This window comes from Clupea harengus, chromosome 14 (genome assembly GCF_900700415.2).
Source record: "Clupea harengus chromosome 14, Ch_v2.0.2, whole genome shotgun sequence".
Lineage (NCBI taxonomy): Eukaryota > Metazoa > Chordata > Actinopteri > Clupeiformes > Clupeidae > Clupea > Clupea harengus.
In genome coordinates, this window is record NC_045165.1 from 11,092,607 (window position 1) to 11,107,290 (window position 14,684).

Genomic DNA, 14,684 nt, shown 5'->3' on the forward strand with positions numbered 1-14,684 from the left:
CAACTAGACCCACTTCTGTTAAATTCTGAACAGGCTACTGCAGAGAGGGTGCCAATGGATTGCAAGCAGCCATCAACAAAATGATCAAGGGTTGACTTTTCAGATCTATTTTAAAGTGTCTTCCAAATTTTCTTCTGCAAACTCTTATCTGGTGTGGTGTTAGCATTTTAGACAAAATTCGTTAAACTAAATTTGATCGCAAAACTGAGGAATTATTTTGAGACAGTATACTGACAGACCAGATGACAAAACAATAGTTACTGGGCATGTCACTCCAGTTATACGAGTATGGGCGGAGCCCTCTAACAGCTCCACTACTTCCAATCCCCTTGCTGCACTGCAGCCCAGAATTAGCATATCCCGCCCCCTCCAGAGCGGGGCTCCTGTTCTTTAGCATAGACATATATAGGTGGTCTATATGTATTATATAGACCTGTAATGACCCCACCATGAAAAACTGAAGTTATAAGGTGCAGTTGGGCAGCATTACAGGTCTTCGCCCATACTCATGGACTATACAACTGGAGTTAGATGCCCAGTAACTACTTTGTAAGGGCTCCACCCTTCCACATCCATATTTTGTAACAACCACCACCATCATCTCCAAGAGGTCAATGTGCCAGGACTGCTGGGGCCCCCACCAGCCTGGTCTTCCCTGACAAACTCCACCCCAACCCTCGAGCGAGGTGTCTGTGCCTTGATCCATGCCGCAGGTTGGCCCAGGGGAGCCCCCTGGGACAGATTTGCCACATTGGTAAACAGTAAACCAGACTCGATCGCACAGACAAGGGCAGCAAAACCATGCAACTCTTCTGACACTCTGGATCCAACTTCAACATCTGGAACCACATTTGCAGGAAATGCATGTGGAGGAGGCCCAGTGACACCACCACATGTGGAGCCACCATCATTCCTAGTAGAGACATGATTGTTAGAGCTGTCACCCTCCAGGCTGTCAATACACATGTCAGCACGCACTGCGTTGGTTGTCGGAGGGGCGTGCACAATTTGATGCTGCATTCAACCTTACACATTACACTATGAATGGGGTGTGATCTTGAGTCAAATAAATTTGATGTACAACCATGGAACTCCTGGCTTCATTCTTCATGGTCATAATAGTTGTCATAATAACTTCTTCATGAAGGTGAAGTTTTTAAAGGAGCTGATTGTGGGGTAGCCCCGCTCTGGAGGGGGCGCAAAATGCAAATTCTTCACTGGGCTGCAGTGCAGTGGGAAAGCTGTTATACAAGTTATACAAAGTATAATTCAGAACTCTGCATGACAGTCAGTATTTTGGTCAACGTGAGTTGTTTTTAAATGAGCTTTATATACACATTTGTCTTGATTTGACAGCATCACTTTTGCAAACTGCACGTTTTGTATTTTGACACTCCAGCACGCTAGATGGCAGTAAAGAAGTGATTGACCGCCGAGTATAATCCATCGCGACAAAAGAAGAAAAACAGCGTCTAGAGCAGTTGTATAATTATCCAACCTGTCTCAACACTTGTTTGTGACTTCTTGTATTTAACCAAGCGTACCACTTCATCATTTCAAAATGTTCGCTGTCAGGAGAGCTCTTTGTTTCGGTTTTAAATTTGCAAGGGTACCGCGACGTGGATGCGCGGGTGCCATTCCAGTGGACGACATAGTGAATGGTCTCACAGATGACCAAATACAGGTAACGTTAACTTTGCGTTTGCACTAACGTTACCCGACTGACTAACGTCGGATTCAGTGTCTTCATAACAAACATTGAATATTGTTGATACGCACTGATTTTTACTTTCTTGCTCTGCTGGAGGCAATGTGAGCACAAGAAATCTAGTTAGCTTGCTAACTGGTTAGCTCACCAGTCGAGTGTGACATAACAGTGCAAAGACCATCAAAGACAGCGTTTAATTTAAAGTAATTGCTGATGTCAACCATTGTCTTTGGGATGGCGGTGTAACAGTAAATATATCATCTATATATCTATAAATTATTATCAAGTAGTTCTTTCAACTTCAAGGGATCTATCTATCTAAGTTACTGCCAAGTGTAAACAACTTGACCTTGTGTAATATACTATCAATAATGTATCACCATAGAAAGTGTGTCTCAACAATCGACAGAAATGGATAAAACAGACATGAGCTTGTGATCAGTTGTTAAAAAAGATGTCATGCCGCTAGCGATGACTATCAATTGTGGCTAGCGCAGGGGTCAATCGAGGATTGTGGTTAGAAGGAAGGGGTGGGAGGACATGGAAACTTTTTTGATTGGGTGAGATTTCACATGACGATGCTGACCATTTAGCATATTTTCTGTATACGATATTAAGATAAAGTAGCCTCATGATTTTTCCATCTAAATCATATAGTGGGTCTTGACCAATGTTTTTATTATTTAGTTGCGACATATGGTCCAGAAATTCTGCCAAGACAAACTGGCCCCCTATGCAGATGAAATTGACAAGACCAATGACTTCAAAGGAATTAAGGTATGTCACAGCACCTGTTTGGAAACCTTCATTGTGTTTTGCTCTTCATGTGCAACTATGCACATACTTTTGTCTGGTGAAAATTGATCTGTCAGCAAAGGTATGTGACTATAGATGCATCACCTTTTCAGACAGGTCGACCGACCATGAACATGGGAACTTTTAACCCACTTTGTTCAAGCTAATAATTGCATTCAAGAGTTAAATCATGCCTATCCTAACCATTTACTGTAGAAGGCTGATTTAGGAATAGTAGACAACATGAAGTAATTCTTATAACAAATTCACTGTAAATCATGGAAAAAAAGATCAATAATTGAAATAATCTTTTGCATATTACTTTTTAAATAGCAATTTTGGAAGGACATGGGAGAGATGGGACTCCTTGGGATAACTGCTCCTGGTAATATTGATGTCTTCCTTAAACATAAACATAAACCATAAACATTTTCCTCTGCAGAAGTGTTCTTTGCTTGCCATATAGATGATGATGATTGTTATCACTACTCCCATCTTTCGATACTTTGCATCTTCTTCCTAAAATAACTTCCTCTTGGTCACTTATGTTGTAGTAGGTAGAAGCACTGACTGAGATCGAGGTTCAGTCAGGCTTGGATTTGGGGAAGAGGTATTAGGTTATGGGTCACATAAGGCTGAGGCCGTGATATGAAACCAGTTGTGTGTGAGATTAGGAGAAGAGGTTATGTGGAACTGCGATGCAAACCCTGAGCAGTTGATTGTAAATACAGCTAAAGTTCTACTCTTGTGGCAGACTTGAATGTCAATTGAGAATGGATGATCTATCAAATTTAGCTTACAAGCTCTATCATTTTATAACTGTCATAACCGTCTTTTGTTAAACCTTGATACTGTTACTGCTCAAAGTTTACTTTTGCTACTAGTTATTAAAGTTCATCATGCTCTGTAGGAATCGTAAGAGTTTCTGTCCAGTGTTCGAATACCTCATATTCAATGTAGTCTAGTCAAGCTTTCAGAATTGGCTGTTGATTCAAGTGCTCGCCTTTTGGCGTGTCACCCTCCCTGTGAAACATAGAGAGCTTGTACCTGGCTGGACCTACCTTGCATTCATTCTGAGTAAGAAACAGTGTCTGAGAGAGCCACAGCGTGCTACCAGCCCTGTGAAACGCAGAAGTAATGTACCTAGCTGTTACTACTATATGTTCCAGCTTGAGTCAACATTTAGAGGCCATTCCCTGACTTACTACCCAGCATATCAGGTAGTGTGAGTGTTAATGTCAAACTTGTGCAAGCTGTCCTAATGATCCAGCTTGCTTTTCCCTGTTTACCGGCCCGGCACTGCTGTTCCATCCATAGCCAGTGGATGGTGCCGTAGCCACCCTTCTTTCATAAGAATTTACATAGGCAAACTTGGATTTGTTAGCAACAACAGCAAACTCAATTATTCTGAACTCACTAATAGGCAGACATCCTACTATTAGTTGAGATAAATTCTGATACATTCTGATAAATTCTGATTGGACTTACCACTGTTCAAACTTTGCAAGTAGACATGAACCAACTCCTAGGCTGTACTACATTGCAGTAGAACACTAGCTTAGTACATCCCACCATTAGCTTACAAAGCTAGCCATACACATGTCCGTGTCCACCACAAGTTTAGGAAGTTTCCATACTGCCAAACTAAGACCATGATAAAGCCATCAGGACTTAAGATTTTGTACATGTGATGACAGTATCACCTGCCTGAAGGAAAAAATTGCAGTACTACACTGAGTACTACATCAAGTAGTCGGTATTGTCATCCAGTCCATTGAGTGATATAACAAACACTCCAGAAATGGTTTTATCATTGTACAAGGTGTCACTCTCTCTGCATCTTGCCTTTTCAAATTTACATCACTCACATTTCCTATTCTGACCATCCCTGATTTAATAGATGAGATGTACTGGTTTGTTTGATCCTATGTCACTGTTATCATTGTCATCATGTTGTCTTCTGTAAATCTGATGATTGTCAGACTGTAAGTCTCTTTGCTAAGCAAAGACAGATAGTGTCAACAAACAGTTGTTAACAAACTTGAATGGACTGACAAATTCATTCTAAAAACTTTGGACGTAAGAGAAGTAATGGGACACCAACAGAGCAAGGGCTAACTCTGATATCAATGTAGTGAATGAAGAGGCAGAAGTTGCCCTTGCCCTTCCCGAACTCGTTAATTCAATGGTTGCAATTCCCACTGCAAGCGTGTCAGAGGATACTCGTTTATGGTAGCCTACTAGGTCCGTCAGAGGACCTATCAATGAGTCGACTTAAACGTTTAGCGTCCATTCCCACACGCTTAATAATTGGTTTTCACTATAAGTGTGTTTGAGTGTGTGTGTGTGTGTTTGCACGTGCATGCATGCGGTGAGGGACTGTAGTATTTTTGCCATCCCTACTTCATACAACTTTTAAATGGCTAGTCACGCACACACCACAACTACATTTAGTTTTACACCCGTGACGTTGAATAAACTGAGATTAATACATGGGTGCAGTCAATGCAGTCAATGGTGGCACGGTGGCTCAGTTGCTTGCACTGCTTGCACTGCCGCCTCACAGCAAGAAGGTCATGGGTTCGATTCCCACATGGGGCGCTGTTGGCTCTGGGGGGCAGGTCCTCCCCAGAGTGCACACTGCTCAAGTGGGCTATCTCCCGGGCCTTTCTGTGTGGAGTTTGCATGTTCTCCCCGTGTTCACAAGGGGTTTCCTCCAGTAAGAACCCCAACAAAAAAACATGCAAAATAACAGAACACATGTCCATCCCTGACCAAAGATGGACAGTTCACTTCACTTGGTCCCCGGGCGCTACAAGCTGCCCACTGCTCCTGGGGGGTCCTTGAGGAAGGACAGTCCAGGATGGGAAAAAGCAGAAACTAAATTCACCGCGATCTCAGGCTTACCTACGTGTGTGTGTGTGTGTGTGTGTGTGTGTGTCCTGTGTCGCCTCCATATATGCACGTGTGTGTTCCAGTGTGTCGTGTGTGCCATTAAAAACCTGACAAAGGTCTTAATTATTATTATTATTATTATTATTACAAAGGTTTTGTTTTTTAAAATTACATAAGATACTGTAGTGCAGTTTATGTAAGGTGCAGTTAATGGATGGGAAAATACAGTACCCCTTCTCCCCCAAGGACTGCCAACACAATAACTGGGCACGTCTAGGTAGGCTAACATAATCATTTCCATGGCTAAGCATCAGACTGCCTGTCTTTAATCAATGTTCATGTACTGATTTACCGTATTTGTGGAACTTTATTGTTGCAGTTTTTTTGTTCATGGTTTTGTTAATGGTTCATGGCTTCGCCACCCCGCTACATTAATGTTAGTTACGCTTCACACAGATGTGGGGTCTTGCATGCAAGCTCTTTTCTAACCTGGCACTGTTATCCTACACGGATTGCAGTCACATGCGTTGGCCTTAATGGTGTGCTGTTGCGGTTCCAGTGGAGTGTGGTGGCTTAGGGATGGGCTACCTGGAGCATGTGATTGTGATGGAAGAGATGTCACGGATTTCAGCAGCCATTGCCCTCAGCTACGGAGCCCATTCAAACCTCTGTGTCAATCAGCTTGTGCGCCATGGCAACCCGGCGCAGTTGGAGAAATATATGCCTAAGGTGAGGGATCCGGATACACACGCACACACACACACACACGCACACACACACACACTGAAAGTCTTGAATATGTGCTGTTTTTAAACCTAAAGGTTGCTTTTTAACGGTGCTGATGTAGTTTTTTGTTTTCAAAGTAAGAATGATTAGTCATAGATTAGACTGGCTTTTGTTCCTGCTACATGTTGGCACACTGTATTCTAATGTGTAAGCCTTGATACGGTGCGGCAATAATGCAGATAGTGGATGTATTTCATCTTGGTCAAGTTTGCACCTCTGCATCAGATGAAACATCTAAGAAACACTGAAATCAGCCACTTTAATGAATTCTAAGTACTGCAGTGATAAAGTGTATATACAGTGGCGGTTGAGTAAAACTCTAGCAGGTGGTAGCTGGGTGTACAGATGTGGACTATGACGGAGCCTGTTGAGAGATTTTCTCATTAAGTTGTTCTTATTGTTCCTTTGCATGAGCGTTTTTAAAGTGTTTTCGAAGAAAGGAGTAAAAAAAAAAAAAAAAAAAAGAATAGCCTTTCATGCGTAGCACATTCAGGCTTAAGTTCCTCATCAAGTGGTTTAGTTGTGACGTTAGCTGTTCTGTGCTCGTGTTAACCCCTTCCTCCAGCTGATGTCGGGAGAACACATCGGGGCCTTGGCCATGAGCGAACCCAACGCTGGCTCAGACGTGGTCTCGATGAAACTGAAGGCAGAGAAGAAAAGTAAGTCTCTACTCATGTAGCGTAAAACTTCTTCACTCATGTTCTCGGATGTCCTCTACACAACAGAGCCTCACCACACTACTGACTGGTTTGTGGTCTCGGTCTTTGATTGTGTCAAAACCCTTAAGCACACATACAGGGCTTTGAAGTCATCTCGCAGTCATTTAAGGCACGTATATCCCTTGCAACTGCGTCTTCAAATATTTGATCCATCCTTCGTACGTCTCTCCCCTCTCTTAGGTGACTACTACGTTCTCAATGGCAATAAGTTCTGGATCACTAACGGGCCTGATGCAAACGTTCTCATCGTGTACGCGAAGACGGACCTGGCGGCGGAGGCCCGCGGCATCACAGCTTTCATCATAGAGAAGGTATGTGGTCATGCTGCTCGGAAACCAAACCATCTGCAGCACGCGATCTTATGTGCGTATCAAGATGGCTTAAATGTCAAATGGGTTCGGAAGCCGTGCTGTTGGGGTTATGTCGGGGGGTTATGTTTTTGCCTTTCTGTGTGTGTGTGTGTGTCTGTGTGTGTGTGTGTGTGTGTGTGTGTGTGTGTCTCTGTGTGTGTGTGTGTTTTTGCCTCTGGGCAACCCAGATGTGCTATATGATGACATGTGAAAAACCTTACGGTATTTGACCTTTGTGGCTCCCAAAGCAAAAGAACTAGGGAAGTCCATGAAAGAGATAGACCTACTAGCAAAGGGTAGGGAGAGGTGGAAGTCCATAGTGCTGGTCCTACACGCCACATAGGCGTAAAGGATGATGATGATGATGATGATGATGAATTGACCTTTGTGCCCAACCCTCGTTTAGGGCATGCCAGGGTTCAGCACGGCACAGAAACTGGACAAGCTGGGCATGCGCGGTTCTAACACGTGTGAGCTTATTTTCGAGGACTGTAAAGTTCCTGGTAAGTGGGTGTCTTCATGCGTGATTGAAAGAAAGAGACTGGTTTGGTGGTTTAAGAAAACTAATATTCAAGGCACAAGTTATACACAAAGTCATACTCGATACACAACATGCTTTGCACAAATGCTCTGGAAAATTTGAATTGCTTTTACAGCCTACAGCAATGATGATGCTCAAAATATTATACATCATAATCATTAACAGTATTGCTACATGTTTTATCCTTAAAACCTAAAAGAGGTAGAAACTCCTTAAAAAACATGGTTGTTGAATCACACCTTTAAAATAACTCATACTTTGGGTCTAGATTTATTGTCCCTTTTGAATAACCCCCCCCCCCCCCCCCCATAATCTTCCATCTTTAAACTGTATTGACACTAGCTGCTTTTTCTTTGCCATTATGCCTGGTTAATGAAGGTTTTTTTCTTTATGTCATAGAAAAGAATATCTTAGGCCCTCTGAACAAAGGGGTGTACGTCTTGATGAGTGGCTTGGATTTGGAAAGGCTTGTACTGTCAGCAGGACCTATTGGGTAAGTGTAAGAGGAGAGGGCTTCTCAATATGCACATTTCAGGCAGAAATGTTTTCGGTTTGTCTGTATTATTTCATATTTTTTCAGTTTTCCTTAACATTGTGTGATCGGGCATTTGACCTTGGCGGAGGTCTGCACTCTTCTGTCTTTCTTCCTGTTGAAAGGAGAAGAAACAAACAAGCACATAATGATTTGAGAGAGAAAAAATTGGAGATCGTTAGTGTAGCTGATGTAAAAGACTCTTAAACTGTTAAGAGCCAGACTAGATCAGGGCTGACTTCATGGCCTTGCGTTTTGAATACAGTTTATCGGCACCAGAGATGTGTTTTATTTTTCCAGTGTTTAGCTTTCGCTAAAATAAAACCGTTTATAAAGAAATTCTAGTCTGAACCAGATGCCACAAGTTTTAGACGTGGACAGGTTGGATATATTTGGACAAGATGATGCCATGGGATCTTAGAGTTACTGTTTTTTTGTTTGTTTACTGTGTGTCTCCAGCATCATGCAGGCGGTGCTAGACCATGCCATACCATATCTGCATGTGAGAGAAGCCTTCGGACAGAGAATTGGTGAATTTCAGGTGAGAGTCCAGTCAGGTTGGTCTACTAGTCTATATTGTCAACCAATTTAAGAGCCTTTTAGATAATAAGGATGTGCCTCAATGCTGTTGTTTTAAATGATTTTCTGATTTAATTTTTTTTACTTTTTGTTATTTTTTTTTATACTTAATTTCTGAGTTGTTTAATGTGTTTTTTTTTATTTATTTTGTCTGTTTTGTTATGGTTTGTTTATTTATTGTTCTTCTGTACTATGTAGCCTCAATAAGGGCATTGCTGCAAAAGAGCCCTGTGCTCAGTCAATTCTCCCTGAATAAACAATGATGATGATGATGATGATGATTTAAGAGTAGTATGAAAACTATTGGTCAGCTTTTCTGTTGAGATCATTGACCTGGAATTTATGTAGGACAGGCTTAGAAAACAATATGGAGAGCAAAGAAGAACGCTTATGTGGAACTAACTCTTCAGTTTTTTTAATAAAAAAGAAAATAAATGAAGTGTGTTGGTCTAACTTTAACGGTCTCTATTTGGTTGTCTGTGGTTGTCTGTGTCAGCTGATGCAAGGCAAGATGGCTGACATGTACACACGACTCAGCTCGTGTCGGCAGTACGTCTACAACGTGGCCCGCGCCTGTGACAGAGGCCACTTCAGCGCCAAGGTGAGCCATTGCACCCTCCATTTCCTCTCATTTCTGTTCACCTCACTTTTCGTTTAATCGTTTAGGTCATGTCACATCCTGTAAATGTACTCTCGATCCTGAGCCCCATATACCAACTGTGGCTTTGAGATGCTGGAGAGACCGCTGATTTGCTCTCATTGTTGCTGTTGTAGGACTGTGCGGGGGTCATCCTGTACTGTGCAGAGAATGCCACGCAAGTTGCCTTGGATGGGATTCAGTGCTTGGGTGAGTGTTTGCCAGCCGTTCACTGCGTCTCACGTAATCAGGGCCTCCTTCGCCTCAATGAAGTTCAGTATTTGCACGCACGCACACACACACACACGCATGCACACTTAAATCAGCCTGATATTTACATATCACATGTATGTGCAGCATCACAATTGAGCCATGGATACAAATAATAAGAAGAAGAAATGTGAATCACACCCAAATTGTTTTGAGACGAGAGTGAAACAGTTGTGAGCAAACACTGCGTGAAAAGAGGTGCATGTGGGACTGCCAGATACTCCACAGATAATTGGTTGTATCTGGGAGTTTGCAGTCCTGTTACATAATCCCAGATCCTCCTGGATATGCACCAGGTTTGGGGGCCTGCCTGAGCCATTAGTTGCCATGGTGACTAATCCCCTGGGGATGCTTGCAAGGGAACCTTTGCATTTCACACCTTTGGGCCAACAGGTATTCTTCAATTGGTCAAACATCGGACCTTGGATTGGAGACGCAATGTCTTGCCCCTCCTCTAAACCCCCTCCCCATTGGTCCTGCATGTGTCCTCAGACATGATCAGTTTATTAGGATTCCTCCGTCAGGAGGAACCCTATTGTTATTGTAGGTATTATTAGGGTTCCTCCGTCAGGAGGAAACCTATTGTTATCGTAGGTATTCTTATTATTATTCTTGTACCATTGGAGTCAATGGCAGCCCCTAGAACCGTATGGTAACTTTTTCTGAAATTTGGCACACTCATTAAGGACAGTCCCTTCATCACTCACACCAAGTTTCATGTCTCCCACTAGACCACACTAGCGCCACCAACGGGTCAAAGTTGGACTTTTGTTATCACTGTAACTTTTGAACCGTTTGACTGATTTTCAAAAATGAGGTACCATTGGATTCCTTGGATCAAGACGAATTCAACGTTCAATGGCGCCAATTTTCTGTTGTATAGATTTTCTGTTATTCCCGGTTTTATCAAAAAACCTTTGAAAGCTTACTCCTCCTACAATTTTGGTCAAATCGTCTTCAAAATCACCAGAGATGATCTTCAGACCAAGCCTCACAAAAAACAGTGAATAGAATTTTTATCCTCACAACCGTTTGTCCGGTATAGCCACTCAAATTCTGCAGAAAAGCAAGAAGTGAATTAATATCTAAGCAAATCTTTGAAATATTAACCTGGGCGTCAGTGGTGCAGGGGTAGAGAAGTCGTTTGGTAATCAGAAGGTTGTAAGTTCAGTTCCCTGTCGAAGTGTCTTTCAAGACACTTCTTTCTTTTCTTCTTTCCCTTCTTCACTCTTCTTTCCTTCTTTTACTCTTCTTTCCAAAATTGTGAAGAATATACATTTTCCCCTGGTTTCGCAATCTTTGGAGGAATCTGCATCGCTGCTTGCAGCTATATTTATTATTATTATTATTATTATTATTATTATTATTATTATTATTATTATTATTGTTATTGCTGTGCTGTGTTCCTAGGTAGGTTTAATTGACAAACATGAAAATGAATTACACATATGCTTTTATTAGAAATTAATGAAATACAGTTAAATATCAATTATTAGACATATAAATTACCAATATACATCAGAGTACAATTACACATGACATATTATATAACGTAACAAAATATAGTGTAATATAACATAACACAGTCAAAATGAGCATAAAGGAAATCTAAATCACTCCATTGCAAATCTATCCACATTAACACATGCATGGTGATTCACAAGGTGCATCTGGTCTGCATCCAGTATTTTCTGTAGCTCCCCACACAGTGCAGATGATTCTATGCTATGGGCATGAGGCCAGATGACCCACATTGGCCTTCAATCCAAGATGGTGTCCTCCGCATTCAACATCAGATGCTCTTCTCCATAGGGTAGACTCTTCCTTTGATTGTAGAACACCAGCTCTGACCTTATGCATATGCAAAAGAGAAATTAGACCACTAAAACATCAAGTGGGGAAAAAGCCCAAGAATTACTGGTGAAAATATCATAATGCTCTCATAGGTCTTGGAGAGTAAGAAAAACCTTTTATTTATTATGCAACCTAAGACGGTACCCTGAACAAATGTATGATTTAACCTCAGGACATTCACCAACAATGATAGACCTGAAACTCACCATCGTCACCATCCACAGTCACAAAAGCCATCGGCATGCCGTTCAGTAGCCTTTGGTGTTGTTACAGCCTTGTTGTGTGGGACGATACACTAGGGGGAGAAGAAAGGAAGATTGATTATAAGTTAGAATTCAAGTTAGTGTTTTGAAACAATCATGAAAACACGTTGGCCAAGCATACCTTGTCAGGGGATCATATTTGTTTCAGCGTTATGCAAGGCTTCCTGTAAAAAATACATTTAGTAAGGGTTAAATTCAAACATGTTAAGGCATAGACCAGGTAAAGAAATGCAAACACACTGGAATGTGTGGAAATCATGCAAAAAACGGCAGACCACAGAATGAATCTTACCGCAATAGTTTCCAGCTTGTTTAATGCTCTTTTTGAGCAGACACCTCTTGCACCTCTCAGTTCTCTCGTGTTCGATTCGATCCTGTCCCATAGCCATAATATCAGCTGTTCAGTTATCTTCTTGTAAAAATGCATTTAGCGGAGCTACCAGCTGTTTGTGTTTATTCGGACTTCATGGGATAATAGAATATTCCCGAATGTAGGAGTAGCGTAACACATATTTAACATTAACACCTCCGGTCCTTCCCTTTTCTACTGATGGGGGAGGGAGAAGGGAAGAGGGGCAGGCTTCAGTACCAAGCCCCCTTCAGACCATTGACTTACAAGCATTTGAAAGGCCAAGTCATCAACTAACGACTTTGGTCAGGCGGGTTCCTGAAATCCAAATATGTCCGCCAAACAGCAGGATTTGACGGGCATTTACTCAGTCCTAAAAATCCCGGATACACCTCTTTTCAAGCAGTGAAATAAAGAGAAAGTACTCAACAGGCTGTAAAAAGTGGCCACAGAGTAATAACACATCGGTAGAGATGGATAGAGGGGAGAGAAAGAAGAGTGTGAGCTAAGGTTGTATGAATAGAGATGTGCTTCAGTAGTGGCTTGTAAACCATCATTGAATGAGCAGTAAAAATGATATATATGTAATATAATATTTGATGCATGACATTGTCTATCCTGTCAAATTGGCAATACTGATACACACATTTACTAGGACTGGAAAAATTCTTCTTTTATTACCTGTCTTAACCCTCAAGCATCAGTCTATTTAATCTTAATAGTCAATTGAACGCCTCGTTAGCCAGTGCAAATGCAAGCCGGAGAAGTTCTGATTATTACTGCCATACACCCTAATATCATTCAAACTGACTTATTTGCCATACCACTGCAGTTTTTATTGTTATTGACAATGGCAGTTATGATTTAACTGCAAATCAAGAATATTGTAGTTGTTGGAATGCTAAAGCTCAATTTACATGAGCAAAATTGAGTTTGATTGCACATATTCACCCAGGATTGACAGTTGTTCTATTCACTAATCCTGCTTTTATCCCAAGCAGTTCATTTTTATAAGCGTGACTGCAGACACTGTCTTATCGGTGCAAAACACACTGTATCGATTTCCAACATTGCCGCTACTCTAAACGTGGTCATGTGTTCACAGGTGGGAATGGGTACATCAACGACTACCCCCTGGGTCGGTTCCTGAGAGACGCGAAGCTCTACGAGATCGGAGCGGGTACCAGCGAGGTCCGCCGCCTCATTATCGGCCGGGCCTTCAACGCCATGTTCAAATAGGCCACCCTGGAAATCGCCGGAAACCTTGAAAATTAAAGATGAACCATTGTAATAATACAAACACCAGGGCCTTACGCAGCTGATCACATAGAACAGAAATCAAGACGATGGAAGTGGAGGAGAGAGGGACTGGATACATCTGATATTTAGATGGTATTCTGAACGCACCGTGCTAATAATGTAGGACCTATCAATGTGGATTGAATGGGATTCGTTTTCTAGCTAAGGATGAAGCCTGAAGCTCATAGACTAAATTGAGCTATGATGGAAAATTCCATTTAAGAATGTCAATATTTGTCTAGAACTTGGCTCAATCCTCGCCTGGGGAACCAGCTATATAAACGCCTCCCAATCACTCTGTGCTGACATAAATTAAACATATTTAATATCAAGGCATTACATTTATAGGTTCTGGAAATTTGAGGACATTCTCAGCCTGAATTGCATATTATGCAGTTTGATCACTACAAGGATGAATCCAGGTATTATGGTGTTGCTGTGCTGCTTGATAGTTGTGTAATATTGACCCAGCATTATTCTGAATGGACTGTTTCTCTTTCCTCTTGCTAGCTGAGAGGACTCCTGTGAAATATGCACACAAGAGATTTCTGTACTTTCCTTATTTCTCCCCCTGAATGCCTTTGTTTTGTTTCAGCTTCGGTAGTCCCAGTGTCCTTGATTATGTAGAAAGGAGGGGTGTTTAATCTCAACCGTATGTGTTTTCTAAACCCTTGATTTTACTCCTAACAACTGTTTTATATTTCGCTGTGAATGTAGCAGTGGGATTTATTTGATGAGACGCGCGCGTCTCCCTGCAGTTGGGCTTCACTCACAAGGCTTTTCTCCATGGATGTTGAACCTCATATTCCAGAAATCTCTGTAGTGAAGCCCTTTCCACTTTGAGTGGTTTTAGGAAATAAATATACAGAACACTTCATTGCCTCCGTAAATGACTTACGGTTGCTGCCTTACATGGTTAACTGGTTACATGCTAAAGTTGTTTTTTGTTGTTGTTGTTGTTTGTTTGAAAACAAAGTAGCTGTATGTTATGATGCTTCTTTTTCTGTGGTGTAGAATAAAAGAACTTCGATTTTCACAGCTGGTTTTGCAAGTGTCTGTCACACGAACCTAAGCCGCAGGGTTAAGAGTGAGTTATGTGTCATGCCA

At 41.7% G+C, this 14,684-nt stretch overlaps 1 protein-coding gene across 1 annotated transcript; it reads left to right on the plus strand.

Annotated features, from left to right (window-relative positions):
- Positions 1-1,435: 1,435 nt before the first annotated feature.
- ivd (isovaleryl-CoA dehydrogenase) lies at positions 1,436-14,613 on the plus strand. The gene is made up of 12 exons (XM_012826894.3): positions 1,436-1,684; positions 2,396-2,485; positions 2,837-2,888; positions 5,958-6,127; positions 6,750-6,843; positions 7,084-7,214; positions 7,660-7,756; positions 8,194-8,287; positions 8,786-8,867; positions 9,402-9,506; positions 9,680-9,752; positions 13,384-14,613. The coding sequence occupies exons 1-12, from the start codon at positions 1,562-1,564 to the stop codon at positions 13,515-13,517; spliced, it is 1,245 nt and encodes a 414-aa protein (XP_012682348.1). The 5' UTR covers positions 1,436-1,561; the 3' UTR covers positions 13,518-14,613.
- The last annotated feature ends 71 nt before the right edge of the window (positions 14,614-14,684 follow it).

Bases quoted from the DNA above. Each gene is read 5' to 3' on its own strand.
- ivd (XM_012826894.3), top strand. From the start codon at position 1,562: ATGTTCGCTGTCAGGAGAGCTCTTTGTTTCGGTTTTAAATTTGCAAGG. The intron at 8,288-8,785 runs GTAAGTGTAAGA...GTGTGTCTCCAG, and splicing joins CTGTCAGCAGGACCTATTGG to CATCATGCAGGCGGTGCTAG. The intron at 9,753-13,383 runs GTGAGTGTTTGC...ATGTGTTCACAG, and splicing joins GGATGGGATTCAGTGCTTGG to GTGGGAATGGGTACATCAAC.